Source organism: Mesoplodon bidens (assembly GCF_964165515.1).
Source record: "Mesoplodon bidens genome assembly, chromosome: 5".
NCBI lineage: Eukaryota > Metazoa > Chordata > Mammalia > Artiodactyla > Ziphiidae > Mesoplodon > Mesoplodon bidens.
The window spans coordinates 99,084,048-99,109,243 of NC_138161.1; the positions used below are offsets into that span (position 1 = coordinate 99,084,048).

Below are 25,196 nucleotides of genomic sequence, written 5' to 3' on the forward strand. Positions count from 1 at the left end.
TCCCGGGAGGAGGCATGTGGATAGTGACCTGTGCTTGCACACAGGATTCTTGGTGGCTGCATCAGCAGTGTTAGCGTTTCATGCCCAGCTGTGCTGTCCGCGCTGATAGCTGCGGCTTGTGCCCATCTATGGAGCTCGTTTAGGCAGTGCTCTGAATCCTCTTTCCTCGCGCACCCTGAAACAATGGTCTCTTGCCTCTTAGGCAGTTCCAGACTTTTTCCTGGACTCCTTCCTGTCTAGCTGTGGTGCACTAGCCCCCTTCAGGCTGTGTTCATGTAGCCAACCCCAGTCCTCTCCTTGGGATCTGACCTTGGAAGCCTGAGCCTCAGCTTCCAGCGTCTCAGGCTGGTGAGTGCTGGTTGGCACCGATCCTCTGTGCGGAAATCTCTCTGCTTTGCCGTCTGCACCCCTGTTGCTGCGCTCTTCTCCTTGGCTCCAAAGCTTCCCCCCTGCCCATCCCCAGTCTGTGCCAGTGAAGGGGCTTCCTAGTGTGTGGAAACTTTTCCTCCTTCAGAGCTCCTGTCCCTATTCTTTTGTCTCTGTTTTTTCTTTTGCCCTACTCAGGTACGTGGGGACTTTGTTGCATTTGGAAAGTCTGAGGTCTTCTGCCAGCATTCAGTAGGCGTTCTGTAGGAGTTGTTCCACGTGTAGATGTATTTTTGATGTATTTGTGGGGAGGTAGGTGATCTCCACATCTTACTCCTCCGCCATCTTGAAGGTCCCCCCTCCCTGTGTAGTATTTTTAAAGTGTATTTATTTTTATTTTATTTTATTTTTATTTTTTGCTGTATGCGGGCCTCTCACTGTTGTGGCCTCTCCCATTGCGGAGCACAGGCTCTGGACGCGCAGGCTCAGCGACCACGGCTCACGGACCCAGCTGCTCCGCGGCATGTGGGATCCTCCCGAACCGGGGCACGAACCCACGTCCCCTGCATTGGCAGGCGGACTCTCAACCACTGCGCCACCAGGGAAGCCCCTGTATTTATTTTTAGATCATTCTTTTTCACTGTAGGATTAACTCATTGAATTCTTACACTCTTCTGCCTATGCTGCAAAATATACTCTGGGAAGTGCTGGTTTAGAGGATCTATAACTTTTCTCATCATTTCATAGTGCATGGCTCGTGTTTAGTGTGGACTCAGACTCTGCCAGATTTTACAGATCCTGCGCCAGACCACTTTCACCTGGGGCTGCAGCATTCCCACTCCTCAGCAACGTGTTGAAATGAGTCCCTCTAGTGGGCAACAGGTGACATGACGAATTGAACGACTAGTAAAAGAAGGCTGGGGGATTTATCTGATGGTTTTGGATTCTTTTCCATTTACCCAAACAAAATGATGATACAAATTTCACTCATAGAAGAGCCACGCTCTGTTTTTTTTTCCTGGTTTTTAAGAAGCCTAAAAATTTCAAAACTGTATTTCAGTTCCAGGAGCTGCAGTTTACCACTTTGCCAACACTTCCATAACCAGCCTCATCACACAGCAGCAGGGTTGTGTACTCCCACAGTATGTGTCACACCGTGTTGTGATGATCTGTTTCCACATCTGTCTCCCCCAACTGGACTGAGGAACCTCTCACTCATCTTCATACCTCCTTGGTCTCTCCCGATGCTGGCACCTTCCTTAGGATGGGGGTGCTCAGGAAATAGGTGTTGAATGAAAGGAGAGAATAAATAAATAAATAAATAAATAAATAAATAAATAAATAAATAAATATTTTTATGGTCAAAATGGAAAAAGGTGGGTTGGAAAATAATGCAGGTAGAAGGAAGTAAGATTTCCTATAGATTTGGGAAGAACTTTATTTTTGTGTGCAAATAGTAAATATTGTATCCTACCAATTTAAAACACACTCTACCATAAGACAGATACTTTGTTGTTAGGAAAGGGGGCATGAGAGCGTGGACCCACCACATAGTTCAACTTTCTGAAAAATTTCAAACACTCTGCTGGATAATCGTGCCAAGGAGCCCCTCCCTGATGGTCTATTCCTCAGTCTCTTCCCTTTTTGGCCACCCAGTCAAAGGGCTCCTTTATGGACACACTATTTTGGTTTTCTTAAATTGTACAGTATTGTTCCTGAGTCTCATGGGAGACACTCCCCAGGTGCCTGCTGACCCACTCCATTCCAGGAACGAATCAGGGGACTGAAAACTCAGCCAGATCCCTCATCCAGTGAAAAGTTAAAATCAAAGCACCCTAACAATTCCAAAAACAACTAAATCCAAAACTACCTCTAAAACTAAACAACTCCAGAGCTCAGGGTGCTGGTTATTAGCCATGATCGCTCAGCTCCCTGCCCACCCTCTGCTCTCTGCTTTGTGGTTGGGGCCATTCGCCTCCTTTGCCAGCGAGGGCTTTGCTCCTCCCTGTGTGCCTGGGTTCCCTTCAGCATTGCCCTAGCAACTGGCCTTTACCCTGAGAGCCCCAGTCCGTTCCAGAAGCTGCAGTTTACTATTTTCCCAACACTTCCATAAGGAGCCTCATCACGCCCCTTCCTCTAGCACCAGCTGGCAGCAGAGTTCTGCATCCAGTTCCCAGGCCCACCTTCAAGTTCCTGGGGGTACCTGGGGAATGCCAACCCCACCCCCACCAGAGGGCTACCCTCAGCCATGTGGGGCCCCCAACCTCTTCCCTTGTTCCCTCTGCCCTTGGGCTGGTAGCTGCTTCTTATAGTTAGAATCTTCATGATATCTCATTATCACTTTTTTTCCCATTAAAATCTCCAATAGCTGGATACCACTTCCTTATAGTAAATCCTTTCTGTTAAAATAACTAGTATAGTGTCTCTCTTGATTGGATCCTGACTGATGAACTAAATAATTGTAATACTAAATAATTCTGAAAATAAACCTGAAAATAAAATAACTAAAAATAGTGAATAGAAAAAAATTGAATGACAAAGAAAAGACTGAAAAGAAATAACTGAGAATAAGTAACTCTGAAAATAACTCAGAAACTAAATAGCTCAAAAATTCTGAAACTAAAAAACTCAAAATATAATGTTCAAAAATGCAACAACTGAAAATAAAATAATTTAAAACCAAATAACTAAAAAATAAAAAACCCAAATAATAAATGAATGTAAAAATAACACAGAATCTAAAATAAGTGAAAATAAATTACTGTGAATATAAGTAACTCTAAAACCAAATAACTAGGGGAAAAACCCCAAAATAACGACAGCTATTTTATTCTGAAAATAAAGGAATTCAAAAACTTCCAGTGAGTTTTTACTATTCAAATAAGTAACTGTAAAAATAAATAATTCACAAATAACTAAATAACTAAATAATAAATAACTAAAAATAGAATAACCATGAAAATAAATAACTCAGATATTAACAATTGTAAAGACAGATAATTAAAAATGAATAATTCTAAAGCTAATTTGGAAATACATAACTATTAAAACAAAGTAACTATAAATAACTGAAAATAAATAACTCAAAAACTAAGTAACTTTAAAGACAAAATAATTATAAACAGGTAACTTTAAAGCTATAAGATTAAATAACTAGAAAACTAAAAACAAATGAAAATTAACTAATAAAACTAAAAATAAATAACCGAAGATAACTGAAGCTAAAAAACTAACGAGTCTAAACGTAAGAAGTTAACCTGTAACCAACCCTCGCTAAAAGGAAACAATCCTAGAACAAAGTAACACAAGTATCACATTAACATTCCTGTGGGGATTAAGGGAGGCGAACACAGGGCTGCCATGTGGAGTCTGAGCAGCTCTGATCAGAGGTTCTCAACCTAGCTCCCCACTCCCACCCCAGCAGAAATTTGGCAATGTCTGAAGGCATTTTTGATTGTCATAATTTGGGTGAGTGGGTGGGGGGTGTTACAGGCATCTAGTGGGTAGAGGCCAGAGATGCTCCCAAACATCCTACAAGGCACAAGGAGTACCAACAAAGAAGTATCCAGCCCGCAAAGTCAAAAGTGCCGACATTGAGAAACCCTGAGCTCAGCTCTCCAACACTGGATTATGCTAACCTCCAAAAGGCGCGTCTGCCGAGCAGCTCGAGGTTCTCCGCGGGGTCCGCAACCAAGCCGGCTGCGCTCGCGCAGGCGTGCCTCTAACGGCGCAAGGTTCTCCACGGGCTCTGCGCCAAGTCCCTGCGCAAGCGGGGCTGCACCGGGAGGGGTGGACTCCGCGGGCGGACGGGGACCGCTCCTTAGGCTCCGGCAAGATGGTCCTGTTGCCCCCGGGCAGGGCAGCGGATCCCCAGGCTCCAAGGCCCCTTTGCTGCTTCTGCTTAAGGGCGGGCTGGCCTCCGCATCCACAGCAGCGGCTCCCGGGAATGCAGGCGGCTGGGGAGGCTGGGTTGTCTGGGATGAGTGTCAGTTCTCTGCGGAGGGCGGCCTCAGGCCCCCTTCCCGCGCCCGCACTGCCTCTGGTCGAAAACCAGTCTCCCCACTGGGGGCGAGCAAGCCAGCGGACATCCCAGGGCTCTCCTCAGTTTTGTTTGTGGCCCTGAAATTCCAAGAAGAAATTCAGAGGAGCAGGGGCTAACAAGTTCGCTTACTTTTCTTTCCGTTCCACACTCACGTGTCCTCCTCTTCGCCGCCCTCTTTCTCTCCCTGGATGCTTTCTCCCGTTTCCTGAACAGACTTGGAGGTTTCATAACTGTCGTCCAACTGGCAAAGCCCCGACAGCTAGAAGGGAAGGGACAGGGGTGTAATGCTGCGGTTGGGTGGGGGGCGGGTCCGGTCCACACGGCGATTCCCGCTGGCAGGGCGGGGCCGCCCCAGCTTTCCTATGGGGCCACTCAGGTCCTCAGCAAGAGACCCTAATTTTGTCCAGAAACCAGGGGAACGCTAGGGAGGCAGGGAGGCGGGGATGCGGGGCCTGCTGGGCTGGGGGTCTGAGCCACTTTGCAGATCCAGTGACCTCAGCTTCCTGGATTAGGCCGAGTCCTTAATGGGTGAGAATCATGTAAAGGAGGGAGAGGGAAGGAGGAGAGGAAGAGGGGGCAGGAGAAGCTGATGAACAGGAATGAGGGAAAATATGAAAGAGGTAAGAAGGAAAGAAATTTACACTCAGAGCACTGCTCTCCTTTTCCGTATCTTCTGGACCTTCACAACTGTCAAAGTTTTCCATGGAGATAAACTCCCTGCTGGAGCAACCTTGGGGAAAGAAAAGGAAGAATTTGGCTGGCCTGGGGGAGAGGGCGTGGGAGGACAGGCCACGCGGCCTATGGCAGGACGGAATGGGCAGCACCCGTCTCCAGGAACCCATTCTCGTCATCTCTCCCTCCTCTCCCAGGACTGCACTGCTTCACCTGGGCCGAGAGGAGGGGGGCTGTGATCTCCAGGTTCCCTTTTCCAGCTCAAAATTCTGTAACTGTGAGAAGACATGTCCACATGGTGTTCACAGTCCTACCTCCTTGTCCTCCAAGAAAACAGTCATTGTCTTTTTGTGCTTGACGACCTTCCTGCCTTCCCTCCTTCCCGCCCTCCTTTCTTCCTTACCTCCTTCTCTCCCCTGATTACTGCCCATTTCCCATTTCCTTGGCAGCCTCTGCCAAAAGTCACTGCTCTCCCCGTGGGAAAATCAGAGGGATGAATACATCGTGCCTCTCTCGCCAATGAATTGATTAATTAACCAGTCAGCCACACCATTGTGCACCTGTCACGTGCCAGGGCTGTTAAAGACACTGGGGGGAACAGCAACGCCCACCAAATTCCGACCCTGCTCTGTGCCTGCTAGGATGTCAGTTATTTGTCAAAAGTTAAGCCTCACACAACTGTAAGGACCTTAGTCCCATTTTACAGATGAGAAACTGAAATGAGAGAGAAAAATCACCGGGCTAAGTTCCCTTGGCCTGTAAACACTGCAGTTGAAATCTACACATTTCTACTTTTTTTTTTTTTTTTTTGGTGCCGTGCCAATCAGCTTGTGGGATCTTAGTTCCCCGACCAGAGACTGAATCCAGAGATTGAACCCAGGCCCTCGCAGTGAGAGTGCGGAGTCCTAACCACTGGACCGCTGGGGAATTCCCTACACATTCCTACTCTAAAGAGGGGATCTCTGTCCCCACAACGCTCCCAAGTCAGCTTAGGGAGGTGAGCATCTGCAGAAAGATCTTGATCTGAGGGAGCCCCAGGTTGAGCGTCAGCTGAGTCCATCCATCCCGCAGGAATCTGAGCGCAGGAGAGTTTCAGTTCCGGTGAGAATTCAGGGGGGAGGGGCCTTGTGGGGGCGCAGGAGCGGAGCGGAAGTAGCCTGCAGTTGGGGTGGGGGGCACAGTATCTGCGGGAGCAGGCATCCAGCAAGAGGGAGCTCCCGACCTGCCGCTCAGAGGCCCCCCCAGCTGCGTTCGGGGCCCGGGGTCCTCCCTGGAGCAGGGCCGTGAGGGCTGTGTGAGCACGATGGGGAGCAGCCGGGCAGCCGCTTCCTGGAGGCCTCCAGAGACGCCACCGGACGACGCAGGGGCAAAGCCTGGTTTAACTCCTGCTCCTGGGACGTGGTGGGGCGAGCGGAAGGACCGCGGAGGAGAAAGTGGCTCTGGGAGGCTCCTCCCACCGCCCTCCTCCAGGTGTGACTGCGGGACACCCGCAGTAACCCCCAGAGACGCCTCTTTAGGGCGGCCATCCGCGTGGGTCCCCTTGGACCAGGAGCAGACAGTGAGGACTCAGGGATGGTGGTCTTGCTGGAAAGCTCTTAGGGAGGAACAGAGCAGGAGCGGTTGTGCCCTTGACCAGCCCCTGCGTGGATAGAAGAGCTGCGTCTGCAGGGGCCGTGGCCTCAGTGCCCCAGGCAATGCCCAGTGCCAGGGGCCCCAGGGCCGCCCGCTGGGAGGAGCCCGGGGTGGTAGCGGGGCTGGGCGGCAACCTGCGAACTAAAAGACGTGAGGACAAGGTCCAGCCATTCCTTGAGGTAAGTGAAATGATGACCTGGTGCTGGGGCTGCTTTCCCCTCTCTCCTGTGGACCCTGCAGGCTGGGGAGTGTGCGGGGGCCTCAGCTGGGCAAGGGCTGGCACAGAGGGGCCCTCGCACACTTGGCCACGCGTCGACTGCATTATTTCAGGGTCATCCAGGCCATCATCCCCTGCCTCCAGGTACGGATTTGCCTGGGCTGACAAGAGGACCAATCCTCCGAGCACAGTCAAGGCCCAGACGTCACTTCCCTGCTGGGGACCGGCGGTGCACATGGGTTCCACGGCTCCTGGTACCACAGGTGAGGGTAGGGGCCGCCTGGGGCCCCACAGGCCTCCAGTTTAGTCTAGGGCAGGGTTTTCCATACTCCTTAGAGTATGACCCAGGGAAGGGCAAAGTTTACATCCCAATGCAGTGTACACACAGAAATACATTCACAGAATTAAAACCAACGTTTGTGGAACCATATTGTGCTTACAGTGTGTGATGTCCTCATCTATACTGTTCTGTTCTTTCTAGTCTATTCGTTTGTTCTGTTCTTTTATTCTGTTCTATTCTATCCTGGAGACAGAGGAAGAGAGGGGCTGTGGGAGGCGGCGGGGTCACCCAGTCTCCTCACAGGACCCTTCGAGGGAGAGTTTCTTCCGAGGCAAACTGCATCTGCCCTGGGTGAGCCCTCATGTGTCTCCCCCATGGGCCCCGGGCTCTTGGCAGCAGAGACAACACCCTGTTCACCCAGTATCCCTCATGGCTCCTGGAAGAAACCCAGAATTCTTAGAACCCGCAAGACTTGGAGAACATCCCTCAGTCAAAGCCCCCCAGTTGTGCAGGGGAGGAAAGTGCAGCTCACAGCAGTCTTCTGCTGTATCTTTGTCATTTCCATATTTAATCCCTGCCTCCTGGATTCATTGGCCATGGACTCTGTGGTACTAAAAGTCTTAGGTACTAAGTCTTAGGTTTTATGGAGGTGGCAGCACTGAGGGGACCCCAGATTCTGGGTCTGGCAGGTCCTAGGCACCTGAGTGAATGAGAGGCCCATTGCCTGGGGTAGGAGCAGGGGCTTTGGAGTCAGTCAGACCTGAGTGCAGTTTTGACTTTGTCTCTCACTCACTGGCTGTGTGATCTTGGGTAAGCCACTTAACCTCTCTGAGTATCAGTTTCCTTGTTTCTAAAATGGGGATAATAATACCTATTTTGCAGTGTTGATGCGATGATTAGCAAAAATGTTTGTAAAGTAAAATGGAATTTGATAAATAACACTCATTATTATTATTGTTAATAGTAATTATGATAATACTAAAGAGAAGGTCTCAGAACCGCTCTGGGAACTCCAAGTGTGCTATTATTACTCACATTTTGGGGATATTTGTCTGCCATTTTCTTCATCCTCATAAACATCTGGGGGAAGAAACATTATAAAATTAAAAAATGACTTTAACGGGAAGCAGAGTGCACACACGCACGTGCACACACACACACACAGCAGAAAAAGCAAACTGAACATACAGACCCTTGACAAATAGTTAAATTGTTTACAGCAAAATTTCAAGTGATAGTTGCATTCTTGGAAAATGAGCAGAATGACCAGCCCAGGTCCAGCAGTGTGTTGGGAAGGTATACCCTGAGTCTCTGGGGGCACTCCCAGTCCATGTAGAGAATAAGCGTAAAGAGTGTTGGTGGAGAAGGACAGGAAGAATAGGAAAGGTGGGCCGTGAAAATTCATGCTGATAAGGACAGGGTGTATTCTCTTTTTCCTCAGTGGATGATCTTCATAGCATATACCACATAAATCCTAAAATATTTAGGGAATTTAGTTTTATTTAGCACCTAGTGTTTAAAATCCTGATCTTTTTTTGCTTAAAAAATGAAACTTAGGGACTTCCCTGGTGGTGCAGTGGTTAAGAACCTGCCTGCCAATGCAGGGGACACGGGTTCGAGCCCTGGTCCAGGAAGATCCCACATGCCGCGGAACAACTAAGCCTGGGCACCACGACTATTGAGCCTGCGCTCTACAGCCCATGAGCCACAACTACTGAGCCCACGTGCCACAACTACTGAAGCCCACACGCCTAGAGCCCATGCTCCGCAACAAGAGAAGCCACCACAACTAGAGAAAGCCCGCGCGTGCAGCAACAAAGACCCAAGCGCAGCCATAAATAAATAAATAAATTTATTTAAAAAATGAAATTTATTAACAAGTGAGCCCATTAGTGAGTTTAAACTATCGTCTTCAGAATACATGTTTCTGGTAAACTATAGACTTTGAAGATAAAATTGTGGATTTTCCCTTGATGTCCAATAGGTGGCACAAAGGGACAACTGTAGATCCTGATAGTTCAGAGACAGCTTTTAGCCCATAGATTTCAAAGGGGCAAACTATTTCTATTTTCTTTCAAACTAGAGTTTCCTTTGTTCCTCTTTTCCTTTAAAAGAACTATCTCTATTATGTGAACTAAAGTACATCATTTTCACCTGGGGTTGGGGGAATGGAGAACTAATGCGTTAAGCCCCCGGGGCTTTCCTTCCCTTCCCTGGAGGAACAGACATGGCTAACTAGTTGCTATTTAATATGCTAGCAGCAATCTAGGCACCAGCCTAAGAACTTCATCTAATTCTCACAGCAAGACTATACAGTATTGCTTCCATTTTGTAAAATAATTGATGAAAAGAATTTAAGCACAAAGAAGTTAAGTAATTCATCCAGAGAGATGGAGCTGAAGTCTGTAAGCCCTCAGCGCTTTGGCCCTTAACTGTGTGCTATGCTGCTGAGTTCTTTCTCTGCCTTCTAGGAGTCAGCCAGTGGGCTCACGTTCTACCTAATTCATCCCAGTAGCTCTCCAGAGCTCATGACAGGTGAGATCTCCAGGATGCTTCCACAGGTACTAGGCTGGATTAGGATCTTTTGCTTGGTGCCCTGGAGTGTAAACTTGGATGTCCAGGCTGGTCTATATTTGAAGTGTCCATTTCCTTTGCATACCTGTCTCTGGCCAAGAGGAAAGGAATCACTCCTAAACATTCAATTAATTGCTTTCAGATTCCACATATTCTCACAGCACTTTTTTTTTTTTTTTTTTTTTTTTAGTGAATTTTTTGTTGTCAAAGTCCCTGCCAGCTTCTAGAGCAGTCTGAGCTTGCCATCTTAGACTTTCAAGGCTGCTAGGAGCTGGGGTCAAAGAAACTTCACAATTGGGAAACGATCACCTAGCCCAGCAACCAGCTGCCCTCTGATGTGTCTAGCTGGTTTTAGCCAAAGCCTTGCCCATTTCATCAGAGATTTAATGAGAATTTTTCCGTAAGACTAAAATATAAAGCCCCCCAGGCAAAGGAAACAGTTGTCACGCCTGAGGAAGTCACTGATCCTGATCATCATGAGGCGGTCAGGCTGCTACCTAATAGAGGCAGAGAAGAACGCATCTGGTGATCCACTGGGACGTCTCCCAGTACTCCCCTGCCCCGCTGTAACAAGCAAAAGAACAATAGCTAGACAAGAGTCTGGGATACCCACTATGCATGCCACCAGCAGAAGTGCCAGATGAGGGGGAAGGGGATATAGAATGAGTGGGAGGGAGATGATGACTTAAAGGTACAACCTAAGTGCAACTGCAGCAGCAGGTGGCAGACAGAGATTTAAGTTAAGTAGGACACTTACTATGTCCACTGGTGGAAATGTCCCCCTTGGGAACCAAGACCTCCAGACCCACTGAGGCTGAAGTTGCAGGAATGGGAGGACAGATTCCCTATGTGGGTCACTAGTAGTGTGATAATGAATAAGGTCACAACTCTTTCAACCTTTTGGCTCCCAGATTCATATTTTCTGCTTACTGGGGTCCTGGTGCCATAAAGTGGCCATTGGTTTAAGGTATATACTGCATCCTAAGGTTAGCACCCCAACCCCTCAGTCTCAGGTCCAAACTGCTGCTCACCCTTGCCTTCAAGAGGCTATTCCATGGCTCTATCAGGTTGGCAGCTTCTGAATATGTGGTAGGACCAGTGGGTTGGTCCTGTAGTCATACGCCCATGGCTGTTCCTCTTTTGCCACAGAGTGAGTCCCCCAATCAAAACAATGTTCTATCCTTGGACAGTGTTGCAGACTGAGGCACCGAAGGCAGGAAAGGCACATGTGTCAATCCCGTACAGGGTGAATCACTGTACTTTCCAGCTTGGAGGATCTGATGAAATCAACTATTCTCTTCAAGGAATAGTATCCAACTGAGGGCTCCGCATGGATCTCTGTGCTGGCAGGTTGGACAGTCAACAGTGGCAGTATCTAGATTGGTCTTGACGACAGGGAGCCCATGCTGCTAGGCCCGTGCACAGCCTCCCATTCTGTTGCCAAAGCTTCTCCATTTATGAGCCCATTGTGCACATACTGGGTTGCCAAGGAAGAAGCTGGCTGACACCTCCTGGCCAAGTCATCTAGTCAGCTTGGTTCTTTGGTAACTTCTCTGCAATGGATGTTCTCTGGGGGGCATTAAAGTGTAGCACAAAGATCTTTACATTTTGAGCTCATGTCCATAGGTCTATGTGCCTCTTCCCCAGTCAGATTATGTTGTAATTTGATGCTGGTTATTGTTCTAGAAGGGGATTGGGAAGGGGGTGGGGATGTATCCTGAGGAGGGCAAGCATCGTCTTGTACAGTAAGTCCCCTACATACGAACGAGTTTCATTCTGAGAGTATGTTCATAAGTCCAATTTGTTCGTAAGTCCAACAAAGTTAGCCTAGGTACGCAACTAACACAATCGGCTATATAGTACTGTACTGTAATAGGTTTATAATACTTTTCACACAAATAATACATAAAAAACAAACACAAAAAATAAAGAAAACATTTTAAATCTTACAGTACAGTACCTTGAAAGTACAGTAGTACAGCACAACAGCTGGCATACAGGGGCTGGCATTGAGTGAGCAGGCAAAAAGAGCTACTGACTGGAGGAGGGAGAGGAGGTGGGAGATGGTAGAGCTGAAGGATCGTCAGCGATAGGAGACGGAGGGCAAGCTGCAGTTTCATTCACGCCTGACGTTGATGGCACAGGGTCTGGTTCCTTGCTGGATTCAATTCTATCTACCCTCTTAAAAAAACAGGTCCAGTGATGTCTGGGTAGTAGCTCTTTTTTTCTCATCATAGATGACACGGTAGCGCTGGATTGCATTCTGAACGGCTGCCGCAACCTTCGTGTACCATTCTACGTTCGGGTCCCGTGCCTCAAAAACTAACAGATAAAGAAAATCCCCTTGCCATATCCTGCATCGTGAATCTCTTCGGTTCTTCAGTTAGTTCTTCTTCCTCTTGTCGCTCCACTCTCTCAATTACTTTCACTTTTGTCTCCATCGTTATTGCTTGGCGCTTCTTAGCAGTACCAACTACATCACTGCTGCTTTTACACTTGCTTCCAGACATCCTGGGCTAGAAATAAAGATACTATACTACTGTACTGTATACAGTACTGTACAGTAAAATACACAAAAGCACAACCACTTGTAGAGGATGCACGCACGTGACAATGTACGCCAGACACACGAACTAACGTGATTGGACACGCAAACGCACTTTTGCATCTTTGAAAGTTTGCAACTTGATTGTTTGTATGTAGGGGATTTATTGTATGTCTCATCTGAGATTTCTGCATACTCTTGCGGGGAGGAGAAGGGCCAATCTTTCAACAAAGGGGAGTGGGCCACTTCTGCCAGCCCAGGGAACAAGGGCATGTACCCAGATATCCTCCAGTTTTAGGGTCCTATATCTTCCCTGTCAGGGCCTGACTTGCCTGATTCACCTATTGGCACTAGGGGCCCAAAATAATAAGGCAGCAGACTTGCCTAGGCTGAGAATTCATCCTTTTCTCAAGTACTGCCCTCTGGTGTAGGCAATGAGGAGCTGAACACTGGAAAGGAGGCCCTCTGGTTCTCACACTGTGCTTTAAGTTGGCGATTAATCTGAGGCTGTCATTTCACTCTCTTCAGTGCATCAGTGGTGCTTAACAATAACCACCCAGTTCCATGTTCCTGATAGTTAATATTTTCCCTAAACCTCTCAAATGCTAGAGACATTGCACCAGCTGGTGCATCCCTGTCTGCCTGTATCTGATCCCAGGTCACCACCAGGGAAGGTCTTAGCAATTGAACTGCTACATAGGCCAGGTACCAGCACTTCCAACATTCCACCTACCACTAGCAATGGGGTCCTCACTGCCATTTGGCCAGCAAGTGACCCAACACCAGAATCCCATCCTTTCTAGGACCTCTCTGGGTACTAACTGTCTTAGGTCAGGTTTCCCAGAAGCAGATTGTACAAGCGAGTTAAGGAGAAAGGGCTTTCAGTTGAAATGTGAAAGGCAATGAGGGCAGAAGACAGAGCAAGGAAGAAGCCAGGTGCAGACGAGGGTTCAGCCAAGGTCCAGCATCTGGCTGATCCCCTGAGAAATGCTGGAATATGGATGGCACCACAAGTCTCCCATCTTGAGGTAGAAGGGCTGGCTTTTGTACCAGCCAGCCAAGCTGCCCTTGAGGGAGGCCATAAGCTCTTAGGCATTTCTTGGCTGGATGACTCTGGCCAGCTGAAGATCGAAACTGACTGATAAAAAGGATCTGGATGAGGTCTCAACAGCCTCTACTATACTACCATGTGTGAGTTATTTATTTATTTTATTTTTAAATATTATTTTATGTTTTAAACATCTTTACTGGAGTATAATTGCTTTACAATGTTGTGTTAATTTCTGCTGTATAACAAAGTGAATCAGCTATACATATACATATATCCCCATACCCTCTCCCTCTTGCGTCTCCCTCCCACCTTCCCTATCCCACCCCTCTACGTGGTCACAAAGCACCGCGCTGATCTCCCTGTGCTGTGCGGCTGCTTCCCACTAGCCATCTATTTTACATTGGTAGTGTACATATGTCCATGCCACTCTCTCACTTCATCCCAGCTTACCCTTCACCCTCCCCGTGTCCTCATGTCCATTCTCTACGTCTGCGTCTGTATTCCTGTCCTGCCCCTAGGTTCATCAGAACCATTTTTTTTTTTTTAGATTCCATATATATGTGTTAGCATACGGTATTTGTTTTTCTCTTTCTGACTTACTTCACTCTGTATGACAGACTCTAGGTCCATCCACCTCACTACAAATAACTCAATTTTGTTTCTTTTTATGGCTGAGTAATATTCCATTGTATATATGTGCCACATCTTCTTTATCCATTCATCTGCCAATGGACACCTAGGTTGCTTCCATGTCCTGGCTATTGTAAATAGTGCTGCAATGAACATTGTGGTACATGACTCTTTTTGAATTACTGTTTTCTCAAGGTATATGCCCAGTAGTGAGATTGCTGGGTCATATGGTAGTTCTATTTTTAGTTTTTTAAGGAACCTCCATACTGTTCTCCACAGTGGCTGTATCAGTTTGCATTCCCACCAACAGTGCAAGAGGGTTGCCTTTTCTCCACACCCTCTCCAGCATTTATTGTTTCTAGATTTTTTGATGATGGCCATTCTGATCGGTGTGAGGTGATACCTCATTGTAGTTTTGATTTGCATTTCTCTAATGATTAATGATGTTGTACGGGTTTTGATAGATACATAATGTCATGCATCCACCATTATAGCATACAGAATAGTTTCACTACTCTAAAAATCTCCTGTGCTCCACCTACTCATTTCCCATCCCCTACCCTTAACCCCTGATAACTACTGATCTTTTTATTATCTCTATAGTTTCTCTTTTCCAGAATGTCATATTTGAAATCATACAGTATGTAACCTTTTCAGGTTGGCTTATTTCATTTAGCAATATGCATTTAAGTTTCCTCCATGTCTTTTTATGGCTTGATAGCTCATTTTCTTTTATTGCTGAATAATATCCCATTGTATGGATGTACTACAGTTTGCAAGTCATTTAGGTAAATACCAAGGAGTATGATTGCTGGACCGTCTGGTAAGATTATCTTTAGCTTTGTGAGAATCTGCCAAACTGTCTGTACTAGTTTGCATTCTTGTCAGCAATGAGAGTTCCTGTTGCTCCATATCCTCACCAGGATTTGGTATTTTCAGTGTTTGCATTCTTGTCAGCAATGAGAGTTCCTGTTGCTCCATATCCTCACCAGGATTTGGTATTTTCAGTGTCCTATACTACATTTACAATGTAACTCTCAGTTTTTTTGAGGTATCAGCCAATCTTTTGAAGAGCTGACTGGTTTTTGTGAACTTAACTAGTGAAAAAGTCACGAAAGCTCACATCGACCTAACAGTTACTCCCATGTTGTCTTTCTGTCTCCTGAAAGCAGCCTGCTTTCCTAGCATTGAAGGTGTGTGCATGCATGTGTGCACACAAACAGATACACACAGACACACATAAACATATATAGATACAGTCTACAACCAAGCCTAGACTAGGACACCAGTAACTAAATGTCAGCTATTCCTCTGTTCACCTCATGCCTTTGAGTCTGATGACCTTGAATTAGCTGGACAGAGACAGAAGGAAGAAAAGAAAGCACCTGGATAATCCACATCTTTATGTTTTGGGTAAAGGAGGAGTTATAACTTTATCAACTGGCTCATATCTGCAAATTTGTAGATTGTACCAATGTTGGTCCTTCTGTCCTCAAGCAAAGGGTCTTTTAAAGGTCTCTTCAAGGGACTCTTGGAACATGAAAAAGGAGTTAAACATCTCAAGAACAAAACATATTTTATGATACAAGGTGGATAAGTCCAATGTTCTAATAGTCCTTGATAATCTGAAGAGTCACTATTAAGTGGGAAGCTAAGATATGACTTGATCAGAGACAGTATCAGGGGATAAAGCCAATTATTTAAGAGATGAAAATATTGTTTATCTTTTCTTAAAAACATTTTTCACAAGCCAATTACGTCTCCATAGGAAAACAAGACAAATATTTTATATCTCACAGAGATTTTGCTACATAAAGGACAGGTCTTATCATGCAAAGAAAATTTAGGAACTGTATTTCATGAACTCTCACCAGCCACAATTTTTCTCAAGGCTTACTTTTCCTGGTCTGTACTAAGAAGAAAATAGGTAATTTTTCATTTTTCAAATATACAATTTTATAACACACATACACACCCTAATTGAGAATAACAGCCTTATTAAATGGCATTGCCATTAGTATTTGTTAACCAGTACTAAAAATTCAATTTCTTAATTAATTAATTCTTATTGAGTTAAGAAATTCAATTTCTTAATTTTCATAATTTCATAAGAAATTATGAAAATTTCTTTAAAAAATTTTCCACATAATTAAGAAAATTTTGTCATATCCTGTCATATTTTGTCATAAAAAATTAATTTGTCATATCCTGCTCATTAGCATCCAAGGCTCTAGAAGTCTGAAGAAGAAACATATACTAGTTAGCCTTGTGATGGAGTAGGGGGTGGTCTGTGTATGTTTTCTTAATGACAAGGAATTTGTAGTTTATAGGTGCTCAAGAAATGTATTTTGAACTAAAATTCCTTTCAGAGCCCTTTTCCAAATAAAGTGTATACCTGAAGACATACTACATGTCGCACCAAACTAATCACATGATAATCTAAAACCAAAGTCAAATACTAAATTCCCAATACTTTGATTATGGGCAGTGGTAAAAGCATAATCTTTTGGAAAAGATTATCTTTAAATAGTCAAGGAAAGAAAAGATGACAACCAAAACAGCACATTCAAGCCCCACAAACACATAATCTATTATGTCATTAAAATACAAAATATAAAAATGCCTCCACATTTGTTTTCCTTTTTGATCCCACACCCAATTCTGCCTACCAGAAAACTGACACACAAAGAAGTTAGAGCTGAAATCTTGTGAGGAAACCCCTGATCAAGTGCTCCTAACCTTTCCAAGGAAAGCTCTGGGAGGAGATGAAGTCAATAAACCATGGATAGAGCAAGAAATACAGTGCCACCATCCAGTGTCTTTATTCCAAAGCAGGGACATTCTGGCAATGCTCTCTAGCCTACAACCATTTCCTTAAGAGGACAGCTCTTCCAAAGAGGAAGTTACTTCGCAATGTGAAACATTTGCCCTTCATTTTAATTCTGGCCTAACTGGATCTATGCAAATGAATAGCAGGAAGTTGATTTTATACCTTTCTTCTTACTCATATAATTAAGGAAGGGCTGAGAATCCAGCAATGTCTTCCTCAGCTTCTAAACAGCTGGTATCATCCCATTGCTTTCATGCCCCACTCTCCCATCGGATCCTACCTTTAATCTGACATGTGCTAGGGACTGAGACTTCCTTGCTATTGGTAGCTCTTTCCATATTTTCAATCCAGGATGCAAATTCCCTTCATTGCCTTTGCTTTACAGAAATATACATGACCTCACTACACTAGTTCTGTACTAGTTGAAGTGGTGCTGGCTCACACCAGATTATCCTCAGCTAAAGCCTTATGGACCTGCTTCCTCCTCCTCCTCTACCTGTGGTATAGAATTGCCCCAGCTCTCTGGTGACATTCAGCAAAGGAATGTTCAAGGGATACCACCTGCTGGATTATACAGTTAACACCTAACTGGCTGCAAATCTGAGGTGAGGAGATGGAATCCCCTTTCACTGTCTCAAAAGCTGTTTCAAGTGCTCAACAAATAAGCACTTGCTAGGCACTGGAGGTCTGAGATGAATAAGATGTGCCCTGAGCTAAACCTCATCACCTCCTAGCTCTGCTTGCAGAGTGGTCTGCTAGCCTGATGTGATTATTCAACCAGTTTTTAAATTTTTTATTCACTAAATATTTACTGACCACTTACATGAGTGCCAGGCCCTTGTATAATATGAGGCCCGTGGGAAGCTAATAAGACAACCTCTATGACCTAGAGGAAATTCATGGTCTAATGGGGAGGAAAACTTAAACACATCATAAAATTATAATACAGCACATTAAATGCTGTGATAAGGTACTCCTTAAGGGAGTGGGTACAGAGAGGAGGGAGATTCAGCTGTCCACCAGAGCCCTTACCCCTTGCCATCACTATCATCTCTTTGTTTTAGGGCCTGGGCTGCCTCTATTAGGAACAGGCCAAATGAGCCTAAAAAACTAAGCAGGCTGTACCTAAACTGGATCACAGGCTACGGGTTTATTCAACAAGCATTTATTGGGTACGTCCTGAGTGCCTTGGAGGGCGAGAGGAATCAGAGATGGAGAGTTTCTAAGTGGGCAGGAATAGATGGGGTAAGGAGCACCAGTGAGAACTGAACCCTGAAAGAAGTGTGAGTGTATCTTCCTCCAGACAGTGAGGAATGAAGAGAGGAAGAATGAGGATCAGGAGAGTTCCAGGTGGAATGAGGGAAGCTGAACCAGTTAACATGCAAAGTGGGAGGCAGCGCAGTCAGGTGAAAATAGGAGTAGAATTGGAGGTCCACAGAGGAAAGTTCCAGAAAACAGCCAGAAGCAAAGGCATTTACGGGAGGTTTCAAAATGGCAGGTGTGACTCAACTGCAACTCAGCAAGCAAGCATTAGGAAAGATACCCTAGGCTGGCAGTGGGGTCAGGGAGCTAATATATTTTAATTAGAAAAATTAAATTAAAATTTAATTGGAAATCCCTTGTAATAAGCTAAGTGTTGAAGAAAATCAATGAAAGCAATGATGTAGAATCAATAGGAACTATCTGCAACATTTGATACTTGTTTAAAAAAAAAAATCAGTACACACCTAGTGCTTGCTTCAAACTGTATATTCCCTCGGCCTGAAATGAAAAAAACAAAAACAAAAAACCGCAGCACTCTCAAATGTAAGCCAATTTGAATAGATTTTACATGTTGATTTTTTTCTTTTTCTTTTTTTTGCTGTACGCAGGCCCCTCACTGTTGTGGCCTCTCCCGCTGCGGAGCACAGGCTCTGGACGCGCAGGCTCAGCGGCCATGGCTCACAGGCCTAGCCTCTCTGCGGCACGTGGGATCTTCCCAGACCAGGGCACGAACCCGTATCCCCTGCATTGGCAGGCGGACTCTCAATCACTGCGCCACCAGGGAAGCCCTACATGTTGATTTTATACACATGTACACACACAGAATAATACAAAAATTGATGAAAGTGTGTAGATCTTGGTCTTATTTTCTTAGTAATTTGGAAAACCTTTCGGCAGTCCTGGCTCACTTGGCCTTGGCAACCCCTCCCACTTCTCTGCCCATCCTACTGCGTCCCATGTGCCTTGATTCTCAGTCCATCCATGTTTCCACAGTTAGCTCCATTAGCACTGAATTAAGAAATAAACAATGGGCCCATTAAATGCTCACTTTTTCCACCCAAGCCCAAGTTACATGGCTTGGTAAAGGAAACATCATGCGTTTCTGGGACAGGATGAGAATCACATTCTTTGTTCGGGTGTTGTCCCAGCTGTGAGAACAGCACCAGGTCTCAACCTCCAGTGTCCCTCACCGCCTGCACCTGCATTAAACCAAAACTGATACTCGAGGCTTACCTCCTTCTCTCTCAACCTCATTTCCTTCCACTCTACCCATGAACCTCTCAAGCCAGGCTCCAAGTCATCACTGAACATGCTCCCTTGGCGACAGCTCTGTGATTTCAAAGGTTCGTGGGTCCACCATTTTTTGTTTTTTTGTTTGCAGTACGCGGGCCTCTCACTGTTGTGGCCTCTCCCGTTGCAGAGCACAGGCTCCGGACGCGCAGGCTCAGCGGCCATGGCTCACGGGCCTAGCTGCTCCGCGGCATGTGGGATCTTCCAGGACCGGGGCACGAACCCGTGTCCCCTGCATCGGCAGGCAGACTCTCAATCACTGCGCCACCAGGGAAGACCCATGGGTCCACCTTTATCACCCATGTGATGGCACGAGTTGCCCAGTCGCTAGGATGGGCCTGCGGCCTGGAGCACGATGCCTTGTACCACAAAGGGGCTTTGCGTTGTACCACGCACTGTGCTGCCCCTGTGAAGCCGCCTGCCACCAGAGCCCCTGCCCGGTGAGCCTGATCTCCCAGTGTCCCTAGGCCTCCCTGTCACACGGGGTCAGGCCACATGGGGGGAGGTTGTCCCAAACCACAGGGCCTGCCGTCCTCCTTGACTTGTGCCGCCACGTCCCACGCGTCAGGTTACGCTCTTCTCTTCCCAGCCCAGAGCTTCTCTGACTCTGTAACTCCCTCTGGGCACAGGCCCCTTCTGCCTGGCTGTCTCCAGAGGCCCTGTCTCCACACCCTCAGTGGCTCCCAGGGCCCGTCCTGTCGCCTTAAGAGGCCCTCGTCGCTGGGGGCCTGGAGGCCTTGCCCAGAGGGCACGGAGTTATTGTGCCCAGCAGTCCCAGTGGTTGAAGGTGGGGTCGGGCGGTGTAGGAATGAACTGGGGTGATAATGCGTAGGTGTCAGAGCCGTGTGAGTGCTGGGCAGGGGTGAGGTCCTGATGTTCCTGATCTGGCAACCTCTGAAACCTCCCTCCCCTGTTGCCTGATGCCCCTGAGTCTGTGTTCTGCCCTGGAGTCTCATCTCTCGGGGACCAGCGCAAGGCCCCACTCCTGCTCACTCACCCACAGGGCACGAAGGCCCCTCTGAATTCCTAGAGCCCTTACTGTGGGCATCACTCGCAGTGACATTTCATCAGACCCTGCTTGGTGAGCCAGGCTCAGGATACCTGGTCCTGCTGCAGGAAAGCTGTGTGAAATTGACCCTCAGTTGGCCTGCCTGTGAAAGGAAGGGGCTGGGACCACACCTCTGGGCTGATCTTTCAATTCAGTTTTTTTTTTTTTTTTAATCTAAACTACTTGCTAGTGTTCTGGTTCTGCTTCTTATCTATATTTTATATTCCTATCACAATCTAGAGCACACAGTGCTAGGATTTGAGGAAGACTTAAGAAATGTGTTTTTGAATTATTAACTGAATAAATGCCATGACCTCACAACAAACGTGTTTTTCTGTGGGGCAGGGAAGGGCAGGGTGATCTAGTTAAAAATCTAGATTGTAGATGAAGCTCAATGTTGTTAAGATGTCACCTCACCAAATTGATCTACAGATTTTACACAATCCCAATCAAGATCCCAGCAAGTTTTCTTATAGAAATCGATAAGCTGATAATAAACTATATACAGAAATGTAAAGGATATAGAATAGCCAAAACAACTTTAAAAAGGAAAAACAATGTCAAAGGATGCAAATGATCTGATTTTAAGACATTATAAAGCTACAGTAATCAAGATAGTAAGGTATTGATGTCAAGACAGACAAATAGATCAATTAAACAGAATATAGCATCCAGCAATAGATGCACTTATATAAAGAGTCAATTGGTGGAAGAAGAGTCTTTTCAACAATGGTAGTAGAACAACAATTAATGTGCACAAAATTGAACTGTGATTGACACTTTATACCATACACCATAAAAACCCCTCAGAATAGATCAGAGACCTAAATGTAAAACTTAAACTATAAACCATCTAGGAGAAAACATAGGAGAAAATCTTTGTGACCTTTAGACAAATATTTCTCAGGCACAACACTAACAGTATGATCCACAATTTTTAAAAAATTGTATTTCATAAAACTTAAAATCTTCTGCCCTTAAAAAGTTACTCTTAAGAGAATGAAAAGCTAAGCTACATACTGAAAGACAATATTTGCAAAGTATATATCCAATAAAGGACTTGTACTTAGAATATATTTTAAAAACTCTCAAAACTAAATAATAAGAAAACAAGAAGATACATGTATGGTATGGAAGCACACAAAAAGAAGCTCAACCATTAATCAAAACAAATTAAAACCTCAGTAACATGCCACTACATACTTATTAGAAGGCTTAAAATTAAAAAAGACTGACAATACCAAGTGTTGGTGAGGGTGTGGAGCAAGTGGAACTTTCATACACTGCTGTGGGAGTATAAGATGGTATAACCACACTGGAAAATAGCTTAGCCATTTCTTAAAAAATTAAACATGCACCTGCCATCTGGCCTAACCATTACACTCTTGGGTATTTACCCAAGAGAAATGAAAACCTAAGTCCATGAGAAGATTTGTACTCAAATGTTCATAGCAGCATTATCCAGAACAGCCCCTCAGAAGTGGAAAGAAACCAAATGTTCATTAACAGGTAAACGGATACGTAAACTGGGGTATATCCAAACAATGGAATGCTACACAGCAATTAAAAGGAATGTACTACTGCTACACAAAGCAACATAAATGCATCTCAAAATAATTATGCTGGGACTTCCCTGGTGGCACAGTGGTTAAGAATCTGCCTGCCGATGCAGAGGGGACATGGGTTCGAGCCCTGGTCTGGGAATATTCCACATGCCGCGGAGCAACTAAGCCCGTGTGCCACAACTACTGAGCCTGTGCTCTAGAGCCCACGTGCCACAGCTACTGAAGCCCGCGCGCCTAGAGCCCATGCTCCGCAACAAGAGAAGCTACCGCAATGAGAAGCCCGCGCACCACAACAAAGGGTGTTCACCGCAACTAGAGAAAGCCCGCATGCAGCAACAAAGACCCAATGCAGCCAAAAATAAATTAAAAAAAAAAAAAGCTAGGTGAGAGAAACTAGGCCAAAAAAAGTACATGCTATATATTTTCTTTATGGAATTTTAGAAAAATCATAGTAATCTATAGCGATAGAAATGAGATCAGTGATCACGTGGAGAGCTGTAGCGGGGTAAGAGAGGGGCAAGAGAAAGGTATATAAACATGACATGACATGAGGAAAATTTTGGGGGTGAAAGAAGTGTTCATTATGTTGATTGTGTGATGCTTTCACAGGTATGTACATATGTCAAAATTTATCAAATTGTATACTCTAAATATGTGCAATTTATTATGTCAATTATACCTCAATAAAGCTGTATTTTTTTCAATAAAACTGTTTTAAAAATTGTAGTTTAAGGCCTCTGCCTAGAAACTTTAATAAGCTACAATGCATATTCCCAGGCATAAGCCCTAGCTATCCTAATTCTACAGTTCTAGGCTAGGACCCAGAAATCTGCATTTGACCCAAGCTCTTCAAGTAATTCCAGTGCAGGCTGTCCCTAAACCACCCTTTGTGAAACACTGGTCTAGGGAGTAAGGCTTTCTAGAACAATGTTGTGATTAGAATGTTTGTTTCTGGGGAAAACTTTTTCTACTAGGGTTGTTATACGTTTCTGTATTATGCCCACAGAGCATGCATATTCCATTACCGTAACAAATATTTAGCATACTATTAACAGTTCAAAAGCAAAATTAAATCATAGTTTTTTTCCAATCTTACCTTTATATAAATTAAAATTAACTACATGATCTTGTTACCATTTCCTGGCAGAGGCCTACAGTGTAAATCGAGAAATTAGGCCACTTGATTGTAACTGAAAACCAATGTGGTGGTTTTTCCAATCACATTTCTGATCTTTTTCTTCATCTTAAGACGCACACCCACCCTCACATCCTCCTGACTAGTTCATGATCAGGGAAGACACAGAAAGAGCGTGAAATGGTTTCATTCCTGCTAAGTCTCTGAAGACAAAGTTATCTTTTCACATTTACATAATTTTTCTTAGTAAACAACAAAAATCATTGCCAGTATAAATGATAGGAGATAGGTTTTCCACATGAGACTAGCATCTCTTAACCCTAGCAACATTACCCGAAGGAAATATTAGAACTCAATTGATGAAGCTTGTTGTGGATTTTCCTATTTAATATCACTTGAGAAGACAAATGTGAAAGGGTAAAGCCTACTCAAAGATGATTTTTAATGATTAAAGGGAATACAGTGAGTGACATCTGTGAAAATGGTGCAGGGAAAAAAAAACCCTCCAAAAATTCTCTCCTCAATGAAAGCATGGAAAAAAACTGATAAAAATAGACACAATATTTTCAGAATGCTGGAAATTAAACAATCAGGAGAGCATTAATTCAAGAAGCATGGATGAATCTCAGTATGACCAGTGAGCTCTGTGGTGTCTTAGTTGCCCTAGTCCCATCTCACCCCTTCTTCTTGGTGGTGGCCTTGGAAGCCAACAGCCTACAATCATGGTGAAAATTAGCAAGCTGGCACCTGTAGGAAGGGACAGAACAGGTTTGGAGCTCCTTCAAAGTCTCATTCTCAGTAGACTGTCATTATTTGAGTTGTCTGGGGATTCCCTGGAATATTCTACTTGCAAGACTGTCTTTATTAACCCAACTAAGAGCTTGCTCAGTGTGGAAAGCCTTTTCCCCAGGGGCATTTGTAGAAAATGTCCAGGGTGATTGTTTAGCTTCTTGGCTGCTTGAGGCACTGGATATCAGCTGGGGCAAAAATAGGCTAATCAAAAAGTTTAAAAGGAAAAACTTAAGAATAAGATATCCATAGTGGTTTTGAAAAACTCCAAATAGTCCTGAGAATCTAGAAGTCCATTGGGCACGTGCCCAGGGTTGTGTGCATGCTCAGGAAAAATATAAGCAGGGCTTATGCTCTCACCTTGGCTGATCTTGAGGCTCTGCACAAATAGGAAGTGAAGGCTAACGTGGAATTGTCACCTGTCTGGCTGAATATTGAAGGTGTGCTTCAAAATCCATGTAGAGGGACTTCCCTGGTGGCGCAGTGGTTAAGGATCTGTCTGCCAATGCAGGGGACATGGGTTCAAGCCCTGGTCCGGGAAGATCCCACATGCTGCAGAGCAACTAAGCCCGTGTGCCACAACTACTGAACCTGAGCTCTAGAGCCCACGAGCCACAACTACTGAAGCCCACACGCTGAGAGCCCGTGCTCCGCAACAAGAGAAGCCACCACAATGAGAAGCCTGCACACCGCAACGAAGAGTAGCCCCTGCTCACCGCAACTAGAGAAAGCCCATGTGCAACAATGGAGACCCAATGCAGCCAAAAAATAAAATATAAATAAATAAATAAATTTATTTTAAAAAAAATCCACAGAGCCCCTTGGCAAAGACTGGAATGCTTGTTGGTTTCAGGTGTTTAAGGAAACCTCTGCCCAGTCATGAACCAAGCAGAGACTTCAATGGCTACACATGACCATGAATACAGATTTTATAGAATTGTTTCAGAAAAGTCAGTAAGTAAACAAACAAAAACAACAACAACAAATAGCAACAATAGCAAACACTGGAGATGGAGGAGAATCTGATTTCCAGAGTTGCCACATTATGTTATTTTAAATGTCCAGTTTTCAAAGAAAAATTATGACATGTGCAGAGAAACAAGAAAGTATAGCCCATACACAGAAAAAAAAGCAGTCAATAGAAACTGTCCCTGAGGAAGCCAAGGTATTGCACTTCTTAGACCAAGGCTTTAAACCAGCTTTAAAAAAATGTTTAGAATGAAAGCAAACCATACATAAAGAACTAAAGAAAAGTATGAAAACAAAA

General features: G+C 45.0%; 1 protein-coding gene across 1 annotated transcript in view; it reads right to left on the bottom strand.

The window, feature by feature from the left end:
- Positions 1-1,998: 1,998 nt before the first annotated feature.
- Positions 1,999-25,196, bottom strand: part of MCF2L2 (MCF.2 cell line derived transforming sequence-like 2) — a gene marked incomplete at its 5' end in the record, with an annotated part of 240,613 nt that continues 217,415 nt past the window's right edge. The window contains 4 exons of the mRNA XM_081235351.1: positions 1,999-3,812; positions 4,561-4,667; positions 5,050-5,138; positions 8,245-8,289. Of these exons, the coding sequence (XP_081091477.1) occupies positions 3,701-3,812; positions 4,561-4,667; positions 5,050-5,138; positions 8,245-8,289 (353 nt within the window). The 3' untranslated portion in view covers positions 1,999-3,700. The remainder of the gene's footprint in view (positions 3,813-4,560; positions 4,668-5,049; positions 5,139-8,244; positions 8,290-25,196) is intronic.